This window comes from Oncorhynchus kisutch, linkage group LG10 (genome assembly GCF_002021735.2).
Source record: "Oncorhynchus kisutch isolate 150728-3 linkage group LG10, Okis_V2, whole genome shotgun sequence".
In the NCBI taxonomy this organism is placed as follows: domain Eukaryota; kingdom Metazoa; phylum Chordata; class Actinopteri; order Salmoniformes; family Salmonidae; genus Oncorhynchus; species Oncorhynchus kisutch.
Window position 1 is genome coordinate 11,182,206 of NC_034183.2, and position 21,084 is coordinate 11,203,289.

At 44.2% G+C, this 21,084-nt stretch overlaps 2 protein-coding genes across 3 annotated transcripts in view; one reads left to right on the top strand and one right to left on the bottom strand.

Annotated features, from left to right (window-relative positions):
• Positions 1-335: 335 nt before the first annotated feature.
• The window catches only part of LOC109897721 (E3 ubiquitin/ISG15 ligase TRIM25-like), a 39,607-nt gene continuing 18,858 nt past the window's right edge, over positions 336-21,084 (top strand). Inside the window, exons 1-6 of one of the 2 annotated variants that reach the window (XM_020493375.2) lie at positions 355-1,001; positions 1,429-1,524; positions 16,397-16,630; positions 17,115-17,274; positions 17,400-17,459; positions 17,696-18,280. In XM_020493375.2, coding sequence (XP_020348964.2) covers positions 420-1,001; positions 1,429-1,524; positions 16,397-16,630; positions 17,115-17,274; positions 17,400-17,459; positions 17,696-18,198 — 1,635 coding nt within the window. In that variant the 5' untranslated portion in view covers positions 355-419 and the 3' untranslated portion in view covers positions 18,199-18,280. Of the gene's footprint in view, positions 1,002-1,428; positions 1,525-16,396; positions 16,631-17,114; positions 17,275-17,399; positions 17,460-17,695; positions 18,281-21,084 lie in introns of those variants that run through there. The other variant, XM_031833056.1, reaches the window with a different exon arrangement.
• Positions 18,890-20,101, bottom strand: LOC109897743 (solute carrier family 15 member 5). Its single transcript, XM_031833073.1, has 3 exons — positions 19,844-20,101; positions 19,446-19,632; positions 18,890-19,163 (listed from the first exon to the last, which is right to left on the bottom strand). The coding sequence occupies exons 1-3, from the start codon at positions 20,087-20,089 to the stop codon at positions 19,057-19,059; spliced, it is 540 nt and encodes a 179-aa protein (XP_031688933.1). The 5' UTR covers positions 20,090-20,101; the 3' UTR covers positions 18,890-19,056.

A 21,084-nucleotide genomic window follows, 5' to 3' on the forward strand; every position in this document is an offset into this window, starting at 1 on the left:
ACTAAGTACACTGCTCAAAAAAATAAAGGGAACACTTAAACAACACAACGTGACTCCAAGTCAATCACACTTCTATGAAATCAAACTGTCCACTTAGGAAGCAACACTGATTGACAATACATTTCACATGCTGTTGTGCAAATAGAATATACTCCCTGTAGATACAGAGACCTCAGTCCAGTAGGAAGCCACTCCCTGTAGATACAGAGAACTCAGTCCAGTAGGAAGCCACTCCCTGTAGATACAGAGAACTCAGTCCAGTAGGAAGCCACTCCCTGTAGATACAGAGAACTCAGTCCAGTAGGAAGCCACTCCCTGTCCTCTGGTGTAGAGTTCCATGAAAGAAAGTCATATTTGACACTGAAATGAAAGTAATCTTTGACACTGGCATTGCTTAACCTACGGGATAGAGCACCAAAATGGCAGAGAATCAGGAACTGTTCTGTTGCTCCGTCTGTCTGGATCTACTGAAGGATCCGGTGACTACTGCCTGTGGACACAGTTACTGTATGGGCTGTATTAAAGAAAGCTGGGATCAGGATGTTCTGAAAGGTTTCTACAGCTGTCCACAGTGCAGACAGACCTTTACCCCAAGACCTGTTCTGAAGAGAAACATTGTGCTGGCTGAAGTGGTGGAGAGTCTGAAGAAGACAGGACTCCAGGCTGCTCCCCCTCCTGCTCTGTGCTATGCTGAACCTGGAGATGTGGTGTGTGATGTCTGCAAAGGGACCAGAAAACAGAAAGCCCTCATGTCCTGTCTGGTGTGTCTGGCCTCTTACTGTGAGACTCACCTCCAACCTCACTATGAATCTCCTGCTTTGAAGAAGCACAAGCTGGCCAATGCGACCGCACAACTACAGGAGAAGATCTGCTCTCATCATGACAAACTGCTGGAGGTTTTCTGTCGTACCGATCAGCAGTGTATCTGTTATCAGTGTGTGATGGATGAACATAAAGGCCATGATACAGTGTCAGCTTCAGCAGAGAGGACTGAGAAACAGGTAAGACCAGAACAACTTGTTGGTGACTGTCTGATAAACAAAGAATTAAAGATACAGTAGGAACTAAGGTTGTTTGAATATAAGATAATTCAAATGAAATCGATCCAGGGCAGAACAAATATGAATACAATATGTTAACCAAGATTCTCCAAATGTATCACCATTTTCTAAAGTCAAACACTATAATTCTGAACTTTGGACTCATGCCCTTTAATGAGTCCAAAGTTCAGTCTCAACTCATTGATACATGTACATCTACCATAAAAACTAGAATCATTCACATCGCAACATAGAAAATATAATATTGGAAAGGGACTTAGTCAACATTTTATTCCCTATCTTCTATGGGTCCTATGTCACATTACTATACTATTGATCTACTGGACAAATAAAGCTTGATGTCTCATTGAAGAGTGATTCTCCACAGAGGCAGCTGGTGATGAGTCAGCAGAAGGTCCAGCAGAGATTCCAGGAGAGAGAGAAGGAGAGGAAGGAGCTCCAACAGGCTGTGAAGTCTCTCAAGGTGAGTATTGTTGACCAGAGGGGAGACACCATTTCACTTTCTACTCCAGTCAGAGAGAGAGAGGAGAGGGGCCCCTGTTCAATCCCACTGACCCCACTATGTCTGGACCCCTTTCAGAGAATAGACTGCTTAATGTATATGAACCCAATGTATATGAACCCGGGATATGAACCCAGGTCTATATGGGGAGAAATCAACATCTTGGACATTCCCCATTGGGCCGTAGGGTGACACTGATTTTGAAGTCACATACGGGGCTATCTCATCACATAGCCTTGAGTAACTCATGTTCTCGATACATTAACATGGAGCTCACTCTCTCTCTCTCTCTCTCTCTCTCTCTCTCTCTCTCTCAATTCAAATAAATTCAAAGGACTTTATGTGCATGCGAAACATATGTTTACATTGACAGAGGAAGTGAAATAGATAATAAACAAAAGTGGAAGAAACAATAAGAAATTAACTGTAAACGTTACACTCACAAAGGTTTCAAAGGAATAGAGACTTTCAAATTTGAGATTTTCTCGTGCAAACAGAGTGAGCCGTGCGCCAAACCGAGTTCTGGAGGTGAAATGGATGTGAATGAGGGAGAGTTAAGTGAGGTAGAAGGTGTGGTGAAGACCTCAGAACCAGAGCCTGACATCAATGGACATGATAAAAAAGAATCTGGTGCAGTAGGAGTTACATTGTTGGAGAAAGTGGATCCATACCTTTTGGCAGATCCATGTGTGGTTTCAGGGTGGGTGGTAAAGGAGTTGGGTGCAGTTGAATCAGTGACGGTAACCTGTAGTGGACTTGTCATATTTGTTTGTGTTTCTTCTGGCCAGAGGGAGTGGGCGCTCCGTGTCACACAACTTGGGTCAAGATCTGTTTCTTGCTTTGTTCTTGGGAACAGGGCACCATTGAAATGTTTGATTTCTGGGATAGTGTTAAGTGTGGAGGTGGAGCAATTGAAGTTGAAGACTCCTGGTGTTTGTGATGACCACCGTTTGGTACGACACAGACCCGGTGGTGAGCGTGGTGAAACAGAGGAGTCACTGTCAGTCCTTTTGAGTTTTGAGTCTTTACTTGACAAAGTCATGTTAGGATATATCAGTTATAGACTTTGTGTTGAATCCACTGAGCTGTTTCAAGTGCAACGTTTATGGTCATGTTGCAGCAGTTTGTAGGAGGGAGATTCCAAGATGTGTGAAGTGTGCAGGAGGTCATGGGATAGAGGATTGTTTAGTTTGGTGGATAAAGTTGTGTGTCAACTGTAAGGGTGTCCATGTTCCTGGGGATCAGAAGTGTCCGGTGAGAGAGAGGCAGGTTGAGGTGGCTAGAGTCAGAGTAGTGCAGAAGGTGTCGTATGCTGAGGCAGTGAAGAAAGTAGAGGAGGATGGGTCAAGGGTGAGGGATCCTGAGAGGATCCCAGTGAGTAGTAGATCTGTGCCAGCACAGAGGGATAGGCCAACGAGTGATATATGCTTCAGTAAGGTTGGCTTCTTAGAGTTCATAGCAATGGTTATCAACTGTACCGCAGAAATGGAACGTAAATCACAGAAAATAGATGTTGTGGTGGCAGCTGCAGAGAAGTATTTGGTCATACTAGATTTGACTTCAGAAGAGTTACAGGGTGTGTTGAGTGGTGGTGTCCCATCCTCCCAGGTCGTTGGCATGGCGCAGGAGCAGATTGGGTCAAAGTAGTTGAATGGGGTAGTGGGTTTTTAATGAGTGTAGGGTTAGTTGGAAGGGTTTTATTTTTTTGTATCACAAAGTAAAATAGATTTATATTACTGTCCAGTTGGGGGCAGTAATGTAACATATTGGATGCCAACCACTGTTAAACTCCAAAGAAGAAGAAATGTTATATTATGGCTATGTACAGTGTTGTAACGATGTCTCTCTCTCTCATTCCATCACTTTCATGGTAGTTGGTTGTGTGGGTCTCTGGTTAGGAATGGGGTGCTGACAGACAATCGTTGATGGATATTTATAGAGCTCTGATCAGGACGACAATTGATTACGGGTGTAGAGTTTATGGAACAGCAGCAAAGACTTGTCTTCAGAAGCTGGACAGAATCCAGTACATGGCTTTAAGGATATGTATTGGTGCATTTAAATCAACATCTGTATGTGTCTTACTAGTGGAGGCAGGTGAGATGCCTTTGGATATACGACGTAATAAATTGTCATCAGCTTATTGGGTTGAAAGGCTGTGAGGTTGAGCCTCCCACTGCTACTGTTCTAGATGACTGTTGGGAATATACTAGTAGACAAGGCAGTGGTTTGGTTGGACAGTTGGAAAGCTTGCTGATGAGAATGGTTTGAGGGAGTTGGAGGTTGGCCCTTCTGTGGTGATAGGGGATGTTCCTCCATGGTTACTCCCAGATCCCGTTGTTGATCTAACCTTGGTAGAGAAAAGGAAAGATTGGTCAGAAGTGTCGTGGAAGATTCAGAATTTGTTGGTAACATATGTAAGATGTTTTATATTCATCAAATGGGTGTAAGTTACTTCTCATCAGAATGGTATTTTTGTATAATACTGTGGCGAGGTTGCAGTTATCTGTTCTATGTCAAAACTAAGTTGCATGGGCCGCAGAGAGGGGAGAGGTCAAAGTGTCATCATGTGTAAACATATCTTTTACTCCCTACCTTTTTCTAGTGTAGAAAGGAGGTTGGCAGTGTCTGGAATCATTCTCATGCTCCCTTTTATCTTAACCTATAGCCTCACTCTCCTCTCCGTGAGCTTGTCCAGGTTTGGTTGTATTTAGAGATGGTTGTATCTAAATGACAATTTGATATATGCCTGTTGATTTGGAGGATTGGTTTATGGTTCTGGGGTTTGAGTAAGGAGACAAAGCTGAACGATGAATTATGTCTATGCTGTCTGACTATGTGTGTTCTTCGCTATTAAAGGATCTCAGTTGCATTGTAAGGGGGCTCTCAGAGAATTCATTGAGAGACACTGAATTTATCTGAGAGTCACAGGATTGTGATAGAGCTCATATAATTAAAGATGGACTTTTATAACTAACTCTGACTTGTGTGTGTGGTTTGCTCTAATGATTTGGTAAATAGAGGAAATTTCCACGACAGAAGTCAGTGATAAAGGGAAACTGGTTGACAATTACATTGGTAGAAGTTATGCTTTTTTACCACTTTTCACAGATGGATCCAAGGACCCAGATAGTGGAGCACAGGAGCAGGAGCTTACGTTCCTGAATTTGAAGTGCAGATGCAGTTGAAGTCGGAAGTTTACATACACTTAGGTTGGAGTCATTAAAACTCGTTTTTCAACCACTCCACACATTTCTTGTTAACAAACTATAGTTTTGGAAAGTCGGTTAGGACGTCTACTATGTGCATGACACAAGTAATTTTTCCAACAATTGTTTACAGACAGATTATTTAACTTATAATTCACTGTATTGCAATTCCAGTGAGTCAGAGGTTTACATACACTAAGTTGACTGTGCCTTTAAACAGAGTCCCCCCCCAAGGTGCGGACTCCGACCACACAACCTAAACCTATAGGGGAGAGTCTGGGTGGACATCTGTCCGCGGTGGCGGCTCTGGCGCTGGACCCCACTCCATCATTGTCTTTGTCCACCTCCTTAGCGTCCTTTGAGTGGCGACCCTCGCCGTCGACCTTGGCCTAGGAACCCTAACAAAGGGCCCCACTGGACTGAGGGGCAGCTCCGGACTGAGGGGCAGCTCGTGACTGAGGGGTAGCTCAGGGCTGAGGGGTAGCTCAGGACTGAGAGATAGCTCAGGCTGGTTGACGGCTCTGGCGGCTCCTGGCTGACTGACAGCTCTGGCGGCTCCTGGCTGACTAGCGGCTCTGGCGGCTCCTGGCTGACTGGCGGCTCCTGGCTGACTGGCGGCTCTGGCGGGCTCCTGGCTGACTGGCGGCTCTGGTGGCTCCTGGCTGACTGGCGGCTCTGGCGGCTCCTGGCTGACTGGCGGCTCCTGGCGGCTCCTGGCTGACTGGCGGCTCTGGCGGCTCCTGGCTGACTGGCGGCTCTGGCGGCTCCTGGCTGACTGGCGGCTCCTGGCTGACTGGCGGCTCTGGCGGCTCCTGGCTGACTGGCGGCTCTGGCGGCTCCTGGCTGACTGGCGGCTCTGGCGGCTCCTTGCAGACTGGCGGCTCTGGCGGGTCCTTGCAGACTGGCGGCTCTGGCGGCTCCTTACAGACTGACGGCTCTGGCGGCTCCTTGCAGACTCCTTGCAGATTGCAGACAGCTCTGGACACGCGATAGACTCTAGCAGCTCTGGACAGGTGGAAGACTCTAGCAGCTCTGGACAGGCGGGAGACTCTAGCAGCTCTGGACAGGCAGGAGACTCTAGAAGATCCGGACAGGCGGGAGACTCTAGCAGATCTGGACAGGCGGGAGACTCTAGCAGCTCTGGACAAGCGGGAGACTCTAGCAGCTCTGGACAGGCAGGAGACTCTAGCAGCTCTGGACAGATGGGAGACTCTAGCAGCTCTGGACAGACGGGAGACTCTAGCAGCTCTGGACAGACGGGAGACTCTGGCAGCTCTGGACAGGCGGGAGCACCTGTAGGGCTGAAATGGAGAGAAAGCCTGGTGCGGGGGGCTGCCACCGGAGGGCTGGTGCGTGGAGGTGGTACTGGATAGACCGGACCGTGCAGACGCACTGGAGCTCTTGAGCACCGAGCCTGCCCAACCTTACCTGGTTGAATGCTCCCGGTCGCCCTGCCAGTGTGGCGATGTGGAATAGCCCGCGCTGGGCTGTGCTGGCGAACCGGGGACACCATGCATAAGGCTGGTACCATGTACGCCGGCCCAAGGAGACGCACAACAAAGGTGGCAAAACCCGAAACAGTCCTATCTGGTGCAGAGAACACAAAGACAGGAAACAACCACCCACAAACCCCAACACAAAACAAGCTACCTACACCTGCCTCTGATTGAGAACCATATCAGGCCATACATAGAAACGGACAAACTAGACACACAACATAGAATGCCCACCCAGCTCACATCCTGACCAACACTAAAACAAGGAAAACACAAAAGAACTATGGTCAGAACGTGACATTGAGTCAATCGGAGGTGTACCTGTGGATGTATTTCAAGGCCTACCTTCAAACTCAGTGCCTCTTTGCTTAACATCATGGGGAAATCAAAAGAAATCAGCCAAGACTTCAGAAAAAAAATTGTAGACATTCACAAGTCTGGTTCATCCTTGGGAGCAATTTCCAAATGCCTGAAAGTACCACGTTCATCTGTAACAACAATAGTACGCAAGTATAAACACCATGGGGCCACGCAGCCGTTATACCACTCAGAAGGAGACGCGTTCTGTCTCCTAGAGATGAACGTACTTTGGTGCGAAAAGTGCAAATCAATCCCAGAAAAACAGCAAAGGACCTTGTGAAGATGCTGGAGGCAACAGGTGCAAAAGTATCTATATCCACAGTGAAACGAGTCCTATATCGTCATAACCTGAAAGGCCGCTTAGCAAGGAAGAAGCGACTGCTCCAAAACCGCCATAAAAAAGCCAGACTACGGTTTGCAACTGCACATGGGGAAAAATATTGTACTTTTTGGAGAAATGTCCTCTGGTCTGATGAAACAAAAATAGAACTGTTTGGCCATAGTGACCATCAATATGTTTGGAGAAAAAAGGGGGAGGCTTGCAAGCCGAAGAACCCCATCCCAACCATGAAGCACAGGGGTGGCAGCATCATGTTGTGGGGGTGCTTTGCTGCAGGAGGGGCTGGTGCATTTCACAAAATAGATGGCATCACGAGGGAGAAAAATTATGTGGATATATTGAAGCAACATCTCAAGACATGTTATGAATTTAAAGCTTGGTCACAAATGGTTCTTCTAAATGGACAATGATCCCAAGCATACTTCCAAAGTTGTGGCAAAATGGCTTAAGGACAACATAGTCAAGGTATTGGAGTGGCCATCACAAAGCCCCGACCTCAATCCTATAGAAAATTTGTGGGCAGAACTGAAAAAGCGTGTGCGAGCAAGGAGGCCTACAAACCTGACTCAGTTACACCAGCTCTGTCAGGAGGAATGGGCCAAAATTCACCCAACTTATTGTGGGAAGCTTGTGGAAGGCTACCCAAATCGTTTGACACAATTTAAACAATTTAAAGTCAATGCTACCAAATACTAATTAAGTGTATGTAAACTTCTGACCCACTGGGAATGTGATGAAAGAAATGAAAGCTGAAATAAATCATTCTCCCTAATATTTTGACATTTCACATTCTTAAAATAAAGTGGTGATCCTAACTGACCTAAAACAGGGAATATTTACTAGGATTAAAGGTCAGGAATTGTGAAATACTGAGTTTAAGTGTATTTGGCTAAGGTCTATGTAAACCTCCGACTTCAACTGTATGTAGAAAACTAACAGATGAACTGTCAGTATACTCAGTTGAACTGTTGGTGATAATAGTTGCCCTCCAGTGGGTGGAGGACGTACAACCTGTTAGAATTATAGTATGCTCAGATTCTCTGTCTGTATTGAATAGTTTATCATCTGGTAAATCTAATCGTAGTGACCTTCTATTGGAGGTATCAATGTTAGTAGTGAGATTCTGCTGGGTCCCAGCACATTCAGATATAGAAGGGAGTGAAATTTGACCAGTTAACTAAAAGAGCTTTGAAAAGAGATATACTTGATATTAATGTTCCACTGAGTAGAGGTGAGGCCAAATGTAAGATCAGAGCCATTTTGATAGAGATGGGACTTGAGCACAAGGACCGGCATTTATATGCCCTCCAAAGAAAGGTTGGTGGACCAAGATTCAAAGGTCAGATTAGGAAGGAAGAGGTGGTGTTTACTCGATTGCGCTTAGGACTTTGTACATTGAACTGGTCATTACATCTGGTTGGCAGCAAGTGAATGGTTTGTGTCTGGAGGGTATGGTCAATGAAACGGTGGAGCATGTGTTGTTATATTGTTGTAAGTATGTTGAAGAGAGGGAAAGATTGAAGTGTAGGGTTATTGAGGTTGGACCGGGTTGGGGGGGTTTGGAAAGGATTTAGGGGATTGGGGAGGGTCTATTAGAAGTTAGTAGGGCTCTTTTTTATTCTCTCAGAAGTACTGAATAAGGTAGGAGGATTTAGAAATGTTGTAAACTGTGATTGAACACACTCCAGCACAGTAGGTAGGTGCACATGCACCTTTAACGTTGGTTTGCGGACCGCCTTTATATCATAGAAGAAGATGTTGGTTTTTGAGGCTTTTGTGGTTCGTGAGGAGGGTTACACGGAACCCAAACTGGCTGCGCCCGTGCGTCATCGTGCATAAATGTATTTTGTCCTCACACACCAAACGCGATCACGACACACAGGTTAAAATATCAAAACAAACAGAACCAATTATATTAATTTGGGGACAGGTCGAAAAGCATTACACACATGTATTGCAATTTAGCTAGCTAGTTTGTACTTGCTAATTAGCTAATTTGTCCTGGGATATAAACGTTGAGTTGTTATTTTACCTGAAATGCACAAGGTCCTCTACTCCGCCAATTAATCCACACATAAAACGGTCAACCGAATCGTTTCTAGTCATTTCTCCTCCTTCCAGGCTTTTTCTTCTCTTGACTTTATATTACGATTGTCAACTTTCATAAATACTTAATTAAGTAATCACTAATAAGAGGCCTTATTTTAGGACATTTCACCCTGCCAGCTCCTATTAGTTGTATTGAATACTGTGGCACCAACTGACTTTCTGGCGGATGAGGCCAGAGATGCCCAGTCTGAACTGTTGGCTCTGTGTGTATGTGACAGGGGGGACAGTTAAGGAGCGTTTACTAGCACTAGCAGAAATCAAGTCATTTGATGCCCAATTGATAGCAAATTAGTTGCAACAGCAGCTCCAGATGAGAGGGGTAGCAGGCCTAAAGAGCATTGATCTATGATGGGAGTAGCAGGCCTAAAGTGCGTTGACCTATGATGGGGGTAGCAGGCTTAAAGTGCGTTGACCTATGATGGGGGTAGCAGGCCTAAAGTGTGTTGACCTATGATGGAGGTAGCAGGCCTAAATTGTGTTGACCTATGATGGGGGTAGCAGGCCTAAAGTGTGTTGACCTATGATGGAGGTAGCAGGCCTAAAGTGCGTTAACCTATGATGGAGGTAGCAGGCCTAAAGTGTGTTGACCTATGATGGAGGTAGCAGGCCTAAAGTGTGTTGACCTATGATGGGGGTAGCAGGCCTAAAGTGCGTTGACCTATGATGGAGGTAGCAGGCCTAAAGTGTGTTGACCTATGATGGAGGTAGCAGGCCTAAAGTGCGTTGACCTATGATGGGGGTAGCAGGCCTAAAGTGTGTTGACCTATGATGGGGGTAGCAGGCCTAAAGTGCTTTGACCTATGAAGGAGGTAGCAGGCCTAAAGTGTGTTGACCTATGATGGGGGTAGCAGGCCTAAAGTGTGTTGACCTATGATGGAGGTAGCAGGCCTAAAGTGCGTTGACCTATGATGGGGGTAGCAGGCCTAAAGTGTGTTGACCTATGATGGGGGTAGCAGGCCTAAAGTGCTTTGACCTATGAAGGAGGTAGCAGGCCTAAAGTGTGTTGACCTATGATGGGGGTAGCAGGCCTAAAGTGTGTTGACCTATGATGGAGGTATCAGGCCTAAAATGCGTTGACCTATAATGGGGGTAGCAGGCCTAAAGTGTGTTGACCTATGATGGGGGTAGCAGGCTTAAAGTGTGTTGACCTATGATGGGGGTAGCAGGCCTAAAGTGTGTTGACCTATGATGGGGGTAGCAGGCTTAAAGTGTGTTGACCTATGATGGGGGTAGCAGGCCTAAAGTGTGTTGACCTATGATGGGGGTAGCAGGCCTAAAGTGTGTTGACCTATGATGGGGGTAGCAGGCCTAAAGTGTGTTGACCTATGATGGGGGTAGCAGGCCTAAAGTGTGTTGACCTATGATGGGGGTAGCAGGCCTAAAGTGTGTTGACCTATGATGGAGGTAGCAGACATATGATGGTGCAGCTGTCATGAGTGGGTCCAAAGGAGGTGTACAAGCACATTTCCGCGTGCTGCATCCGGAGACAATTAATGTACATTGCTTTGCTCATGAGCTTAATTTGGTGTTGTGTCATTCTTACAGGGCTATTCCAGAGGCTGCTGAGTTTTTCAGTTTCTTGGAGAATGTGTATTCGTTTTTCAGTAAATCCCTATGTAACCGATGTTAATCTTACTCTCCTTGTGTTGTGTTTTGTCCAAATAAATCACCCCAGCCAGTGGTCCCAGTTGAGCATAATTTAGTATCTGTTGTTAAATAGGAAACAGCACGTTAGTTGTGCAGGGCTTAATGATATTGATGGTTGTCGATGGTAAAAATCTGTAGCATGAAAACAACTTTGTTCGAACCAGCCACCTTTCAGTTACTGCTCAACGCTCTTAACAGCGAGATTACAAACCACTAAGTGTTAAACCCAAAAGGTAAATGGTAGTAGATAAATGGTAGCTGGTTAAATAAAAGACTGTTGTTATAACTTCCAGACTGCCATTGTTTAGGGGAAATAAGGACATGTCTGTCTACTTCTACAAGTATCTCTAATAGATGTATTTATTTTAATGGTTTGAAGTTCTACACCATTTTAATCAGGATAACCTATTATTTCTAATGATGTAGGTTTGGGAAGCGTACAATGCTGTTACCAATTGCTGGTAGTAAAAACTTCAATAAAAAACCTTTACTCCTGAAACTCTGAGGTTGTCCCACTGTGTCCTAAAGGGGAAATATAGGTATGTCTGTTTATTTCACTAAATATCTCACAATGAGTATATTTAGATGTATTCATGTCGGACACCATTTAATCAGGATAATCTCCTCTTTCTAATGACATAAGTTTGGGCAGCGTACTCTGCTGTCATCGATCGCTAGACCAGAAATAGCCGGAAGTTGCCAGTGTTTTTCCTGGTAATGCAGACAAACACACTTGGTACCATTGAGGTGCGGATGGTTACTTTCTACACCAGTTGTTATTATAATATATTTTTTCCAGTTATGTCCTAAAACAGATTTTAGAGGTAAAATAAAAAGGAAGACATTTTTTGGCTGGATCAGTGGCTGGATCAGCAGCTCTTCATCATGTGGCCAGAGAGACTCAATACAGCAGGGGTCTCTGATTTCTATGCTGCAGTACTGAGGGCCTGGTAGCTGCTGAGACCCACACGAGAGGGGGGTGTGGTGCCTGGGCCGTGGGTATGGGAGGAGACCATCTTCCACAACCCACTGATCACTGGGTTTGGTGGACCTGGAGAGCAGGGTGGCAGCGTTCTGACTCAGCAGCACAGAGGCTACTGTACCGTACGGAGGTGGGCTTAGAGGGGGTGAAGGGGCATCAGTGGCAGGGGGTTGTGGGGCTGAGAGCATGGCAGGGTATAGGTGGAGGGTGCTCTATCAGCTCCCAGTGCTGGAAAGGTCAGGGGTCATCCAGTGGAGGGTATTACATGGAGCCCTGGACACCAATAGCTGGTTGGCTCGGGTTGACATGGGAGTTGTGGAGGGGTGTCTTCTGCAATGACAGACTGTTTATCTTTTTTTTGTGTGTTGCCAGGGTAATGCCATTACTGTTGACACCGGAGGCTCGGAGAGTTTTACAAAATTATCAACAATGTGGAGATGTTTCAGGAGGTATGGGGGCTCAGGGGGGCTGTCTGTACGGCTAGAGAGGAGGGGTTGGATGTACGGTTGTAATGTGGTGCTGGATGATATACAGTACTGTGGCATTGGGTACTGTATAATGTGATTGTGTGGAGGTTGTGGTGGCACACAATGTGTTTTTAGGAGGGGTTAGTGTAATGAGGTTGGCAAGTCAGTCTCTCACTCTCAATTCAAGGGGCTTTATTGGCATGGGAAACGTTAACATTGACAAAGCAAGTGAGGTAGATAATATACAAAAGTGAAATAAACAATACAAATTACCAGTAAACCTTACACATACAGAAGTTTCAAAACAATAAAGACATTACAAATGTCATACTACGTATATATACAGTGTTGCAATGATGTACAAATGGTTAAAGTACACAATGGAAAATAAAAAGCATAAATATGGGTTGTATTTACAATGGTGTTTGTTCTTCACTGGTTGCCCTTTTCTTGTGGCAACAGGTCACAAATCTTGCTGCTGTGATGGCACACTGTGGAATTTCACCCAGTAGATATGGGAGTTTATCAAAATTGGGTTTGTTTTCAAATTCTTTGTGGATCTGTGTAATCTGAGGGAAATATGTGTCTCTAATATGGTCATACATTGGACAGGAGGTTAGGAAGTGCATCTCAGTTTCCACCTCATTTTGTGGGCAGTGTGCACATAGCCTGTCTTCTCTTGAGAGCCATGTCTGCCTACGGCGGCCTTTTTCAATAGCAAGGCTATGCTCACTGAGTCTGTACATAGTCAAAGCTTCCCTTAAGTTTGGGTCAGTCACAGTGGTCAGGTATTCTGCCACTGTGTACTCTCTGTTTAGGGCCAAATAGAATTCTAGTTTGCTCAGTTTTTTTGTTAATTCTTTCCAATGTGTCAAGTAATTATCTTTTTGTTTTCTCATGATTTGATTGGGTCTAATTGTGCTGCTGTCCTGGGGCTCTGTGGGGTGTGTTTGTGTTTGTGAACAGAGCCCCAGGACCAGCTTGCTTAGGGGACTCTTCTCCAGGTTAATCTCTCTGTAGGTGATGGCGTTGTTATGGAAGGTTTGGGAAGGTTTGGGAATCGCTTCCTTTTAGGTGGTTGTAGAATTTAATGGCTCGTTTCTGGATTTTGATAATTAGTGGGTATCAGCCTAATTCTGCTCTGCATGCATTATTTGATATTCTACGTTGTATATGGAGGATATTTTTGCAGAATTCTGCATGCAGAGTCTCAATTTGGTGTTTGGCCGATTTTGTGAAGTCTTGGTTGGTGAGTAGACCCCAGACCTCACAACCATAAAGGGCAATGGGCTCTATGACTGATTCAAGTATTTTTAGCCAGATCCTAATTGGTATGTTGAATTTTATGTTACTTTTGATGGCATAGAATGCCCTTGCCTTCTCCCAGATCGTTCACAGCTTTGTGGAAGTTACCTGATGTTTAGGCCAAGGTATGTATCGTTTTTTGTGTGCTCTAGGGCAATTGTGTCTAGATGGAATTTGTATTTGTGGTCCTGGCAACTGGACCTTTTTTGGAACACCATTATTTTGGTCTTACTGAGATTTACTGTCAGGGCCCAGGTCTGGCAGAATCTGTGCAGAATATCTAGGTGCTGCTGTAGGCCCTCCTTGGTTGGTGACAGAAGCACCAGATCATCAGCAAACAGTAGACATTTGACTTCAGATTCTAGTAGGGTGAGGCTAGGTGCTGCAGACTTTTCTAGTGCCCGCGCCATTTAGTTGATATATGTGTTAAAGAAATATACACCACTTTCCATCAATTTGTATAGCAGACCCTCATGCCAAATTGAGTCGAAGGCTTTTTTTAAATCAACAAAGCGTGAGAGGACTTTGCCTTTGTTTTGGTTTGTTTGGTTGTCATTTAGGGTGTGCAGGGTGAATACGTGGTCTGTTGTACGGTAATTTGGTAAAAAGCCAATTTGACATTTGCTCAGTACATTGTTTTCATTGAGGAAATGTACGAGTCTGCTGTTAATGATAATGCAGAGGATTTTCCCAAGGTTACTGTTGACGCATATCCCATGGTAGTTATTGGGGTCAAATTTGTCTCCACTTTTGTGGATTGGGGTGATCAGTTCTTGGTTCCAAATATTGGAAAGATGCCAGAGCTAAGAATAATGTCAAAGAGTTTTAGTATAGCCAATTGGAATTTGTTGTCTGTACATTTGATCATTTCATTAAGGATACCATCAACAACACATGCCTTTTTGGGTTGGAGGGTTTTTATTTTGTCCTGTAAGTCATTCAAGGTAATTGGAGAATCCAGTGGGTTCTGGTCTTTAATAGTTGATTCTAAGATTTGTATTTGATCCTGTATGTGTTTTTGCTCTTTATTCTTTATTATAGAGCCAAAAAGATTGGAGAAGTGGTTTACTCATACATCTCCATTTTGGATAGATCATTCTTCGTGTTGTTGTTTGTTTAGTGTTTTCCAATTTTCCCAGAAGTGGTTAGAGTCTATTACATTGAGCTGATTTCTGACATGCTGTTCCTTCTTTTTCCGTAGTGTATTTCTGTATTGTTTTAGTGATTCACCATAGTGAAGGCGTAGACTCAGGTTTTCTGGGTCTCTATGTTTTTGGTTGGACAGGTTTCTCAATTTCCTTCTTAGATTTTTGCATTCTTCATCAAACCATTTGTCATTGTTGTTCATTTTCTTCGGTTTTCTATTTGAGATTTTTAGATTTGATAGGGAAGCTGAGAGGTCAAATATACTGTTAACATTTTCTACTGCCAAGTTTACACATTCACTATTACAGTGGAACGTTTTACCCAGGAAATTGTCTACAAGGGATTGCATTTGTTGTTGCCTAATTGTTTTTTGGTAGGTTTCCAAACTGCATTCCTTCCATCTATAGCATTTCTTAATGTTACTCAGTTCATTTAGCTTTGTTGCCTCATGATTGAGTATTGCTCTGTTCAAGTAGACTGTGATTTTGCTGTGGTCTGATAGGGGTGTCAGTGGGCTGACCATGAACGCTCTGAGAGACTCTGGGTTGAGGTCAGTGATAAAGTAGTCTACAGTACTACTGCCAAGAGATGAGCTATAGATGTACCTACCATAGGAATCCCCTCGAAGCCTACCATTGACTATGTACATACCCAGCGTGCAACAGAGCTCCAAGAGTTGTGACCCGTTTTTGTTGGTTATGTTGTCATAGTTGTGCCTAGGAGGGCATATGTGGGAGGGAATGCTGTCACCTGCAGGCAGGTGTTTGTCCCCCTGTGTGCTGAGGGTGTGGGACTACCATAATTATCAAATAAATGTATTAAAAATCCTACAATGTGATTTTCTGGATTTTTTTTCTCATTTTGTCTGTCATAGTTGAAGTGTACCTATGGTGAAAATTACAGGCCTCTCTCATCTTTTTAAGTGGGAGAACTTGCACAATTGGTGGCTGACTAAATACTTTTTTGCCCCACTGTATATTAGCTGACTCAGAGTACTCATTGTCAAGTATCCTGAGTTTCCACCCCTCGTTAACCCCTCTCTTAACAAAGGGGTAGTGTGCTAATATAGCACTGTGCCATGCCAGGGGATGGTTTATGTGGAAGATAAGGTTGCTTTTGTTCCCATTTTTGTAATAGTCAGCTAAATGTGTCTCTTGATTTTCAATAAGGAGCTTCATTTTGTAATCTTTTCTTGCCTTATCATTCTTTACATACATTGGGTACTGTATTTTAATTACCCCTTTAATTACCTCTGCAGGAGGCAGCTTCTAAGGCCTCTCCATTTGGTTGGAGTAGACTGTTTGACTCTCCTGCCATTGTTGAGCTAATGGGCTTCGACACCTCTCACTTGGCACGTCAGTGCTAGTTGAAGTTGTATCAAGTTTGGTGGTCTTAACTTAGCATTCAGTCCTTATAAAGTAATGTAGTATATTTTTCTTCTTGGCTTTTGGAAATAAAATAGAGTTTCAGACTAAACATTACTCACTCAGTTCCAGGTTGGGTGGTGTTTTCAGGTTTCTGTTGTTTTCCAGAGAGTTTGCTGTGTAGAATAATAATCCTTGGTAGTTGTAAATCTTCCAGGTGATTCCGTAATTCCGTCCAAAATCAGGTTATAGCTTTTGAGTTTTGATTTGAAGTTAAGGTTATGTTGTAGAGGGTAGCATCCTGTATATGTTCCTGACAAAAAAAATCCAAGTTTATCTAACTCTAAATCTATATTTTTTTAAGAAAATGCTGAAAAATGCAGGAGCTCATCTGCTCTCTCTTAACAGCGCTCTGCACAGTCAGCAGTGGAGGACAGTGAGAAGATCTTCACTGAGCTGATCCGCTCCATTGAGAGAAGGCGCTCTGAGGTGAAGAAGCTGATCAGAGCCCAAGAGAAGGCTCAAGTGAGTCAAGCTGAAGGACTCCTGGAGCAACTGAAGCAGGAGATAGCAGAGCTGAGGAAGAGAAGCACTGAGCTGGAGCAGCTCTCACACACAGAGGATCACATCCATTTCCTCCAGGTAACTAAACTGCCTTGTTACATGTGATATGAAATTAACTTAATGTGAAAATATTCATCTCAATCATTATGTTGTCCTGTCCCTCTCTCCTACTCTCTGTGTCTCTCTCTCCGTCCCTCTCTCTGTCCCTCGCTCTCTGTCACCCTCTCTGTCCCCCTCTGTCCCCCGTCCCTCTTTGTCTCTGTCCCCCACTCTCTCTGTCCCTCTCTCTCTCTGTCCCCCTTTGTCCCCCATCCCTCTTTGTCTCTGTCTCTGTCTCTGTCTCTGTCTCTCTCTCTCTCTCTCTCTCTCTCTCTCTCTCTCTCTCTGTCCCTCTCTCTCTCTGTCCCCCTCTGTCTCTGTCCCCCTCTGTCTCTCTCTGTCCCTCTGTCCCCCTCTGTCTCTCTGTCTCTCTCTGTCCCCCTTTCTCTCTCTGTCCCTCTCTCGCTCTCTCTGTGTCCCTCTGTCTCTGGCCCCCTGTCTCTGTCTCTCTCTCTCTCCCCAGAGTTTTCAGTCTCTCTCTAGTATCAGTGTATCTTCAGACTTACCCAGCATCGTTGTCCGTCCTCTTCAGTACTTTAGAGATGTGAGTAAGACTGTGTCTGAACTGAGAGAGAAACTAGAAGACTTCCTTAAAGGAGAATGGACCAAGAGCTCCACTACAGGTGTGTTGAAAATAATAAGAACATCAACTAGAGACCATTGAAAGTTCCCTACTAGTCATATACATGTGGAATATGGTATGATGATAACATTCCCTCTCTCTGTCAATGTGTTTGTGTGTCTGTAGTGAATATAGTGGATGTTGTACTGCCTCTAGAGCCCAAGACCAGAGAACAGTTGTTACAATGTGAGTATTTTTATTCTGAAGTAACTACAGTCTCTTTTTTACTGATACTCCTAACAATCCCTCTAGAAATATATAGCATTAGTAGATCTAATCAAAGACTGGGTATCTATCTGACTCCTCATATTTCTCTGATTTGATCTCTGCTGTGCTCTAATCAAAGACAGGGTAGATACAGTATCTGACTTAACTTATTGTTCTAACTCCCCTCATTGGTCTCTGCTCTGCTCTTCTCCCAGATTCCTGTCAGCTCACTCTGGACCCAAACACAGCAGGCACACAACTCTCTCTGTCTGAAGGGAACAGAAAGGTGACCTGTACAGGCAAAGTCCAACCATATCCTGACCATCCAGACAGATTCACCATCTACTACCAGGTTCTGTGTAGAGAGGGTCTGTCTGGACGCTGTTACTGGGAGGTGGAGTGGAGTGGTGATGTTATTACAGCAGTCTCCTATAAAGACATCAGCAGAACAGAGACATATGGACACAATCACAAGTCCTGGAGTTTAAAGTGCTTTAAAGGTGGATATTGTTTCAGACACAATAATGTTGTGACTAAAATATCAGGCCCTCAGTCCTCCAGAGTAGGAGTGTACCTGGATCACAAGGCAGGTACTCTGTCCTTCTACAGTGTCTCTGACACAATGACCCTCCTCCACAGAGTCCAGACAACTTTCACTCAGCCCCTCTATCCTGGGTTTTGGCTCTGTTATAGTACTGCTAAGCTGGTTAAACTGTAGTAGGGTCCACATAGATACTAGTCATGCTGGTGTAGTCTATTGCTGAGCTGGTTAAACTGTAGTAGGGTCCACATAGATACTAGTCATGCTGGTGTAGTCTATAGCTGAGCTGGTTAAACTGTAGTAGGGTCCACATAGATACTAGTCATGCTGGTGTAGTCTATAGCTGAGCTGGTTAAACTGTAGTAGGGTCCACATAGATACTAGTCATACTGGTGTAGTCTATAGCTGAGCTGGTTAAACTGTAGTAGGGTCCACATAGATACTAGTCATGCTGGTGTAGTCTATTGCTGAGCTGGTTAAACTGTAGTAGGGTCCACATAGATACTAGTCATGCTGGTGTAGTCTATTGCTGAGCTGGTTAAACTGTAGTAGGGTCCACATAGATACTAGTCATGCTGGTGTAGTCTATAGCTGAGCTGGTTAAACTGTAGTAGGGTCCACATAGATACTAGTCATGCTGGTGTAGTCTATAGCTGAGCTGGTTAAACTGTAGTAGGGTCCACATAGATACTAGTCATGCTGGTGTAGTCTATTGCTGAGCTGGTTAAACTGTAGTAGGGTCCACATAGATACTAGTCATGCTTGTGGTGATGGTCCCCAGATGTGATGATTCATTCTGCTCTGTTTTTATTTAATTTCTTTGATATTTTTTATATAATTTAACATTCAGAAACTTCATTTATTAAAATGCTTTATATTAATGTTTTAATCCTGTACATTTCCATGAATCATGATGTATGGTGTTGATGTATATGGTTGTCATTTAGAACCATTGATATGTTTTCTCAATTGGTTCTCTGTCTCTATGTAATTCTCCTCAGTGGCATTGAACAGGTAGTATCACCAACTAACTAACTAAACTATATGGAACAGGTAGTATCCGTCAGAGGATACTGTATTCCTGTGGACCTCAAACAGGCCCGCCACCAGGACAGACAGGGACGCACAGGCATGACCCATCGCTGAGAGAGGAGAGGAGAGGAGAGGAGAGGAGAGGAGAGGAGAGGAGAGGAGAGGAGAGGAGAGGAGAGGAGAGGAGAGGAGAGGAGAGGAGAGGAGAGGAGAGGAGAGGAGAGGAGAGGAGAGGAGAGGAGAGGAGAGGAGAGGAGAGGAGAGGAGAGGAGAGAGACATTAACATTGACTGAGTCACTGAAGAGGATGGTATTAGTGTGTGCATGCTTGCGTGTGTGCTGTGTGTATCTGTGTGCCGTGTGTGTGTATCTGTGTCGTGTGTGCATGCCTACTGATGACTCTGGCGGGGGAGAAGGGTGTTTTCTCCATGGACAGGTAGCAGGAGGTGACACACTCCATGAGAGGGGCTAGCAGCAGCAGAGGTAGGATGCTGATGAGGTTCATGGCACCGATGGGCAGGAGGAAGCCATTCAGGTGCAGGTTAGAGTTCATGGTCTGAATGTAGTAACCTGATGGAATCTGTGGAAGAGGTCAGGCTAATAACAGATTCTATGGCATCTTTTTTAATCATAAATAAGCAATATAGATTTGCCTTTTTTACCCCGAATATCTGAACAATTATGTATTTGCACTTTCCACTGAAATTAAACAAGGACCTGAAAATGTTGTAAAAATCTCCTGTGAAACATGTCAGTGAAGAGGCCTGATGTTCTCCATTACATTGACCTGCCTGAGTGATGCAGGCGCGGTACAGTATCTGCAAGCCGTACAGGGGGAAGAGCCTTGCCAGGACCTTGACGTTCTCCACGTGTGTCTCACTGTAGCACCCCCCGTTGTTCTCCTTGGCGCGGTCCAGCCAGCTGGCTACGTCTCCACTCAGGTGGCGGTAGTGCAGGCAGCACATCTTCAGAGAGTTCAGGAACACACCCAGAGTGGTGTCGTGTCTTTGGCTATGCCGGATTAAGTGATATGACATGCTATTCTATAAAATAATTAATATATTATATATATATTAATGTTGATTGATGTATTTATATATCAATCAATCATGTAAATGTAATTAACTAGAGAGTTGGGGCACCACAAAATAATATTTATAGTGTTTTTATCTTCCGAATAAACTCTTAAAGACCTAGTAATATTTTATATCAATAGCAGTCAATATTTAATCGTCACCTTAATTCAGTCTCATCTGAAAGTTGTAAATTCTTGGTTATCTTCACGAACCCTGGCTAACAAGTTGAATCACAAATACAAAATTGGGTTTCATAATTTATTCACTAAATACCTAACAATCACACAGAATTACATATACACAGAATTAATCATACCTTGATTACAAATTACGTCATAAAGGAAAACGTCCCTAGCGGATGGAAGAGATTTGACAGCTGGTTACTCAAAAGAAGGGCTGGGTTTGAGTGAAAGAGCGGGAAGACTGAGGACCAAAGGAAGAAGCTGTGCTATCGTAAATACAGTATTTTTTGCATTCTAAATTACCGCCCATTTGGAAAAGGAAAATGCAATAAATATTTACTCTGAGCTGCGCTTCGGTAGGTTGGTGGTAGATGGAAGGCCGTGTTGCCAAACCGAGTCCTTTGAAGAATGTCTCTGGTGATCAATTGGATACGTTGTAGTAACGTCGTTGTGTGATAGACGGGATACTCTGTCTGATCCTTCCTAAGTTTGCAGCTGCTGCTACAGAGCATCCCGTCTATCACACAACGACGTTACTACAACGTATCCAATTGATCACCAGAGACATTCTTCAAAGGACTCGGTTTGGCAACATGGCCTTCCATCTACCACCAACCTACCGAAGCGCAGCTCAGAGTAAATATTTATTGCAGCAGCTGTTTCTAACTCAACGGCTAGGAGTTATCACTTCTGTAGTGAATAAGAGTTCAAAATTCATACCATTCGCAACCAAAGCTCATGCTGATGTTGGCTTCGTTCTGTAGTTATTATCTG